The sequence below is a fragment of the Eubalaena glacialis genome, chromosome 11 (genome assembly GCF_028564815.1).
Source record: "Eubalaena glacialis isolate mEubGla1 chromosome 11, mEubGla1.1.hap2.+ XY, whole genome shotgun sequence".
In the NCBI taxonomy this organism is placed as follows: Eukaryota; Metazoa; Chordata; class Mammalia; order Artiodactyla; family Balaenidae; genus Eubalaena; species Eubalaena glacialis.
Window position 1 is genome coordinate 61,606,424 of NC_083726.1, and position 7,386 is coordinate 61,613,809.

Genomic DNA, 7,386 nt, shown 5'->3' on the forward strand with positions numbered 1-7,386 from the left:
TATATACAGTCCTTGGAGAGCTGCAAAGGAGAGGTCTCATACCTGGGGCAGAAGGAGGGCTAGAAATGGTCTGTAGCCATTGTTAATACTCAGGTGAGTTGAGAGATTGCAGATAGTTGAAGCTCCTTGATTGACAATCCCTTTGGGAAAAGTGTTGTGGATGAACTTTTGGAAAGGTGATGCCCTTTACAGCTAGAATCCAGGATCTCCAAGATCCTTACAGAGCTTGGCTTCTCACTTCTCAAGTCTTCAGGATTTAGCCCCGCTGTAAAGAATAAACTACAATCCCCAGCGTCACTTAGGGCTAATTTAGCACACCTTCCGGGAATTTGAGTATTTCCGGCGGAAGTGGCCGCAGCTACGCCAATCTCCTTCCCTAAACAAAGTGGACTACAACTCCCACAGCCCTCCGCGCCCAGGGGCGGGGGAAAGGAACCGGAAACCGGATGGGGCGCCGGACCAGGTGAGGAAGTGGGAGTCTGGGAACTTGGGGCGCTGGGGGGCGGGCTGGGAGCTCCCCGGGCTCCCCGGGCTCCCCGGGGGTGGCAGGCGGGGAGTCTGGATATCTATGTTTCGGAGCCCCTCGCTCCGTCAGCGGCTCGCCCGGCGCAGGGAGAGCCGAGCCCATGGAGCCGCCCAGGGGGCCTGCGGAGACGAGGCTTTCCCGTCGGGCGGAGCCCGCGGGCGGAGGTCGAGATTTCTTGTGGAGCTTAGCCGTCAGCCCCCTCGGAACTAGGAGGAGAGATGAAATGTTGTTTCTGTGTCCATGCTCCATTATTATTATTGTTATAATTATTGGTTTAAGGATTTGCTGATTGTCCCTGTGGATTCCTGGAGTGCCCCCAAGGGACAGGGGAGTGGATAGTGTCTTGGATTCCTTCTGCACTTGCTGGGTTTAGTGTCAGAGAGCCTGGGTGGCCAGACTTATGGGTGGGTCACCCTCCATTTTCTTCGTACTTAATGTAATATGACACTGTCATTTAGAAAGTATCTGCCTTTCTTAAGTCTCTGGCCCTGGGTGACTTCAGATAGGACATCCAAGTTTTTCCTTTGGGCTTTCATGGTGTTTTGTTCAGGACATTAAAGCTGGAATCACAGTGTATCACAGTGTATAACAATTGTTTATCTGTCTTGTCACAGTCATTTATGAGCCTGGCTTACATTTTATTCATTTTGGACTTCTTCCCCACCAGGAGACTACCACAGTGCCTATCATGTAAGAGACTCATAAGTATTGAAAAGTATAAATGAGTTAACAGCTGGTGGTAGGTTGGATGGAATTTGTGATTTTTATTTCATAGAGAAGAGAGTTAAATGACTTAAGAGAACCTTAGAGATAAAACCAGGACTAGAATTTGAGTCAGTTGACACATAGCCTGCAGCTCTTGCCATCCGGTCAGGCTTTGAAATTCTGGAACACTGAAAATAAGACCTTGTCACTCTTTTGTGTACCCCCAGCCTTGCTGTCTTCAGCATGGGTCCCTAAAGATCAAAGGTAGGCTCAACTTAAGGCCTGAGAGAGATCCCAGACTTGGAGCAGCCAATCTACTAATGTTGGCACTGTGTGGGGAGATGGCAAAGCAAGGGCCCCTGAGACAATTGAGTTCTCCGCAGCTCCCTTCTCAGCTTTTGTTTGAGTTCAATTGGCCGTGGGTAGCCACCCAGACAGATCAGTTAAAGACTTCTGAGATCAGTCTAGGGAAGGATTTCCTAAGTTTGGCCCTGATTTTTTTTTTTTAATTTTTATTTTATATTGGGGTATAGTTGATTTAAGATTTTTTTTTCTCTCTCTCCCACTTTCCCTAGGCTAGGGTCAGAGAACAGGTTGATGGATCAAGCTGTTGTGTCAACCTTGAGGTCCCATCTGGGGGAAGAGGTTACTCTTGACCTGGGCAAGGGGTTGAGAGGGAGAAGAACCATGGTCCCTGCCCTGTGGGAGGCCCAGATGTGATGGAAACATGCCAGAGCCTGGCAAGCCCTCAGAAGCAAGCAGAGGGCAAAGCAGGCAGCTGAGCCTTGAGTGAACTCAGGATGTAGAAGTGGAGAGGAGTCCATCAGGAAAGGCTCCTTGGTAGAAGGTAGTTTTTTTTTTTTTTTTAATTTATTTTGGCCGTGTTGCACAGCTTGCAGGATCTCAGTTCCCCAGTCAGGGATTGAACCTGATCCATGGCAATGAAAGCCCGGAATCCTAACCACTAGGCCACCAGGGAACTCCCAGAAGGTAGTTGTAAACAGTATTGAAAAAAGATGGTATGGATACAGCTGAGCAGGTGTTTGTTGACTGCCTAATAAAATCTAGGACCTTGGAGCTATGGAGGAAAATTAAACAGGGTCTCCTCTCTGATCTGCCTCAAGTCTAGTCCGGGAGGCCAGGCGTGAATTCATGAAGAAGCAACTAACCATGGTGACGTGCAGTGGTTCTCAGCCGTCACCAACAATCAGCATCACTTGAGGAAGCCTGTTTAAAATACAGATTCCCAGGCCTCACGCCAGCCCTACTTGGGTTGGGCGAGGCTGGGAAGGTACAGCAAATGCTGCAGCGTCCCGAAGAGGGATGGCTTTACCAAAGGGATAGTTCGAGCTGCATCTGGAAGGGGAGGTATGATTTGGATGTGTGGAGGGCTAGGGGACTCACAGTCCTGCTTCACTCAAGGGGTCTGTGAAAAATTGGGTTTGTAGAAATAGCATGTGCAAGGTTTTGGGAGTTGAGGTAGGAAGGGCGTTTTGAAAGTGTGAATGGAAAGGTCAGGTTGGACCACTGGGTTTGCACGGGAGTGATTAGAAGGAAGATTGGAAGGAATGGCCTCTGTGGGTTACAGAGCTCGCTGGGGTGCTCCCTCTTCCTCCTTCCCCCCCTCCCTCTTTCTCGTCCTCTTCCTTTCCCCCTCTACCTCCCCCGGGCCACCCTTTACACACAATATCTCATTCCATTTCTTATATCAATATTTTTAAGTGGATATTGTTTTTCTTAGTATTTGGGTGAGGAGACCTGAGGCTCTGGCCATGGTTACGTAGCTTGTAGGAGTCTAGTGTGAGTCTGGTAATCGTCTCACTCACCACTGAGGATTCTTGAACGTGGGCAAGAAGCTGGGCTGGGGTTGGGGGGTTGTAGGATTAGCAGGGTGGCCGATTGAACCGTCTAAGGCAAGATGGGTGTGGATGGTGATGCGCACAGCCTTGAGTCAGATGGTTTGGGTTCAAATCCCAGCTTCATTATTTGCTAAGTGCGTGGCCCTGGGCAAGTTGCTTGATCTTGCTAACCCTCAGTTCTCTCACCTGTAACCTGGGAACAGTAATACCCACCTCATGGGGTGGTTGTGCACAGCAGTGAGGGGTACCTGGTACAGAGCAGTTGCTCACCACCTGGAAGCTATTGTAATCAGCTCTGTAATTAGTCTCTGGGCTGTGGCTGTGCACCTGCATCCCATCCTTCAGCACACTGGTTTCCAGGACACAGCCCCTCCTGGCTGGGCTTGTTTTAGGTGCTGAAAGTTTGCCATGTAAATATTTATTGAAAACCTAGGCATGGCCTAGGAACTAGTGACTCAAAACCTGTGCCTGATGGAAAGGAGGTTTGGAGTGGGCGATGATTGGTGGTTATGGGTTATGCTCACCAGGTAATATGTGAAGAGGGAGGATACTTGAATCCAGGAGAGGAAGGGCCCTTCATTACCAGGAGCTGAGATGAGTGAGGGCTTGCCTGGACATTGGGGGTGACTGACAGTCTCTTCTGAGCCCAGGAAGTGGTAGTAGGGGCCCTGGCCAGCCTGGATCCCTCCCACGCTATGACTGGGGCTGTTGGGGCCTCCGTCCGTCTCTTTTCCAGGTGAGAGTGGCATGGCTGTGCCCCAGGCTTTCCCGCCGGGGCCCCTCCATGAGGGGGGTGCCCTGGTGGAGCCCCAGCCCTCCCCTCGAAGCTCGGCCGAGGGCTTCTTGGAGGAGGAGCTCCGGCTTAACGCTGAGCTGAAGCAGCTGCAGTTTTCTGAGCCTGTGGGCATCGTCTACAATCCGGTGGAGTATGCGTGGGAGCCGCATCGCAGCTACGTGACCCGCTACTGCCAGGGCCCCAAGCAAGTGCTCTTCTTGGGCATGAACCCAGGACCCTTTGGCATGGCCCAGACTGGGGTAAAGAGGTCGGCTTCCCCTGTTGGGTGGAAGGGGAGGCTTCAGGGTGGATGCTTGGCTGCGCGTGCTGTGGGGAGCCTGTGCACGGCTGTGGACGTGTGTGGGCCCCCCCTCCCCATACACTGGCTCCTCTAGTCTCAGACCTCTCCCGGCCTCGCTGCCCCTAGTTAACCAAGCACATTAATGGTAGTTCCATTTCCCCTGTGAGCTGTCCACTAATTGCCTCTGAGAGCCCTTCCTTCCGCCAGCCCCATCCTTTCCTTACCCTGCCGGATCTCCCCTCTCCCTAGAGCGTGCTTGGGGTCAGGAGAGGGAGCAGGATTTATAGGGTCCTTGGGGAGACTGGTTGACCGGGGTGGGTAGGGCAGAGATGCAGGACTTTCCGGCAACCCGGGTTCTGCTTCTTAGCTTGAGGAGAGCTTCGGAACAGAGCAGACTCCAGGGCCTGCGTGCTTCCCTTTCAGACCTGCAGATGAGTGACTGCCCCTCAGTGTGGTGCTCGGCGGGTGGGGGAGGGGAAGAGGCTTCAGGGCAGGAGGCTCAATCGCTTTTATTGATCCCAACTGGGGACTGAAAGGTGATCCATGATGATCGATGGAAACGACAGCTTGAGGCTTGGGGCTGAGAGGGCACCCAGAGAGCAGTGGTCAGCCCTGTCCTTGTGCCTCCTCTAGCTCTGGCCGCCTTTCTGTCTCGGGCCATCTGTCTGTCGCCCCTGCTACCCGTCACGCCCTGTGTGGGACCACATATCCCCCATGCGCTTCCTGTACCTGGTCCCAAAGGCTCGTGGGGTAGAGGCAAACAAATAGATCTTCCTGGACCGCAAGCCACATGAACAATTGGAGAAAGAGGGACAGGCTCAAACCAAGGGCCAGGAATCCTTGTCCCAGGCCCCTGGGTGAAGGTGGTTGGAGTGGGGGGTGAGTGGGGCGCAGCTAGATCCTCTTGGAGGGTGGAGAGGGGCTGGTTGGTTCAGAGCCCAGGCGTCGGGTCTCCAGTCTGAAGCCCTGGTATGTCTCTCCTTCCCCACAGGTGCCCTTTGGGGAAGTGAGTGTAGTCCGGGACTGGTTGGGCATTGGGGGGCCTGTGCAGAGCCCTCCCCAAGAGCACCCCAAGCGACCAGTGCTGGGACTGGAGTGCCCTCAGTCCGAGGTGAGTGGTGCCCGGTTCTGGGGCTTTTTCCGGAACCTCTGTGGACAGCCCGAGGTCTTCTTCCGTCACTGTTTCGTCCACAACCTGTGTCCTCTGCTCCTCCTGGCTCCCAGCGGGCGCAACCTCACCCCCGCCGAGCTGCCGGCCAAGCAGCGAGAGCAGCTCCTTGGGGTCTGTGCCGCGGCCCTGTGCCGGCAGGTGCAGCTGCTGGGGGTGCGGCTGGTGGTGGGCGTGGGCCGCCTGGCCGAGCAGCGGGCGCGGCGAGCTCTGGCCGGCCTGATGCCCGAGGTCCAGGTGGAGGGGCTCCTGCACCCCTCCCCTCGCAACCCGCAGGCCAACAAGGGCTGGGAGGTGGTGGCCAAGGAGAGACTGAACGAGCTGGGGCTGCTGCCGCTGTTAACGAAGTGAGCGCCCCTGCGGCCGGCACAGGACGTGTTCAAGGTCCCCTGGGTCCTTCGGGGCAAGCAGATGGCCACGCGCCTCCTGGACTGGAGCGACAAGGTCCCCCTCGGCTCCCTGGTTGCTGGGACCTGCCGCGGCAGTTTGGACACTACTCCTGCTTGCCCTCCCGATTCCTGCCCACCTCACCTTCCTTTGAGCATTGCTTCTTTGGTCTGTGGTACCCAGCTCCACAGAGAGCCAGCACCTGCAAACTGCTCTACCTCAGTCTTTCCCTGGAGCCTCTCTTTGGCGGAGAGTGACCTGAACAGTGACTTCCGAGGTCACATTTGCTGTTTTAGAGAAAAGATCCTGCCAGGATCCCCACCCGTCGTCCTAGAACGGCTTCCTTCAGCTCACCCCTTGCCTCACAGGGACCAGGACAAAGCGTGGGTCATGGCTGCTGAGAGTGAACTTCTGACGGGAGACTGAGGCTGCGTCAGAGAGAGACGATTCAGTGTGGCAGCGTGGGAACGGCCAGAAGACCTGGATTTCCATCTCCCAGCTTTGAGACTTGTGAACTTTACGACTTCGGACAAGTTGCTTGACCTCTCCAAGCCTCAGGATCCTCATCTATAAGATGGGGTCCCTGCCTCTTGGGGCTGGTGTGGGGATTAACTGAGATAACCCTTAAAAGTGCCTTGCGTAGTGCCTGGCACGTGGGTGCTCATTACACCTTTTCTAGCTTTCTTGCCCCCAGGTTGGGGAGGCACTGCACTGCACTACACAGGAAGCCCCTCTGACCCAAAGACCCGGGTGTGGGTAGGGGTCTGGGCCTCCACCTGTAGCCTGAGTGACGGGGAGATTCTTGACCCACCAGAGATGGACTAATGACTTTATGACGAACCCAGCCTGTGATTTTTCCGTCTAAGCATTAAAAGCTCCTAAACCCTTTTGTGTTGGCTCTTTTTCCCTCCTGCATGTCAGAGGTAGAAGGTGGTAGTTTATATTTTCCCATCTCTTACCTCTTCCTGTTTGCAAAGGGTTCTCTTGGGTAGCTGGGGGTGGTATGAACAGTCTCTAATTGCCTTACCAAAGCTGCAGGGTCTCTGTTAGGGGCCTGTCCAGTGGTTTGTCTGCTACTTGGGGCACTGTGATGGGTGGATGGGAGCCTGGTATCTCCAGCTGACTCATTTCTTACGTCTGCTGAATGGCTGTCCCTTTAGTAAGGGCTTGGAGAGTGAATTCAGTTGGGAGCAGAGACCAGCTTAATAAGGAACACATGGTTGGACTCTAGCTTCTAGGACAGGTCATCTCCAGCTGTCAAAATTAATAAGATTTTTAATATGTGTCCCCCCCATTGTGTAATAAGTAATTTGAGTGGCCTCCATTCTTGGTTCTTGGGGGGGAGCCTCTAGATCCTCAGAATTTCCCAAGTGCTGGGAGTTTGTCATCCATGGTGGGACCCTCAGATCACACTTGAGTTTATGCTGAAATTTGACTCAGGAGGGCCAACCATGCCCGAAAGACCAACAGTGTGATTAGAGGGCTGGGGCTTCAAGCCAGGTGATATCAGCCTGCCCTCCAGAGAGGGGAGGCGGGGCTGGAGGCTGAGCTCAGCCACGTATGTGGTCAATGATTTCAATCACTTATGCCTGCATAATGAAACCCTAATAAAGACTCTGGACGTGGAAGCTTCGGGTGAGCTTCCTGGTTGGTGAACACATGGAT

At 54.0% G+C, this 7,386-nt stretch overlaps 1 protein-coding gene across 4 annotated transcripts; it reads left to right on the forward strand.

The window, feature by feature from the left end:
* The first annotated feature begins 412 nt into the window (after positions 1-412).
* SMUG1 (single-strand-selective monofunctional uracil-DNA glycosylase 1) lies at positions 413-6,610 on the forward strand. 4 transcript variants are annotated; one of them, XM_061205276.1, is made up of 4 exons: positions 433-463; positions 1,807-2,078; positions 3,827-4,125; positions 5,158-6,610. In XM_061205276.1, the coding sequence occupies exons 3-4, from the start codon at positions 3,838-3,840 to the stop codon at positions 5,683-5,685; spliced, it is 816 nt and encodes a 271-aa protein (XP_061061259.1). In that variant the 5' UTR covers positions 433-463; positions 1,807-2,078; positions 3,827-3,837; the 3' UTR covers positions 5,686-6,610. The 4 variants fall into 4 exon arrangements, with proteins under 4 accessions (XP_061061258.1, XP_061061259.1, XP_061061257.1 ...); XM_061205274.1 differs by lacking the exon at positions 1,807-2,078 and adding an exon at positions 1,141-1,216 and having other exon boundaries at positions 440-463; XM_061205277.1 differs by lacking the exon at positions 433-463 and adding an exon at positions 1,169-1,216.
* Positions 6,611-7,386: the final 776 nt, after the last annotated feature.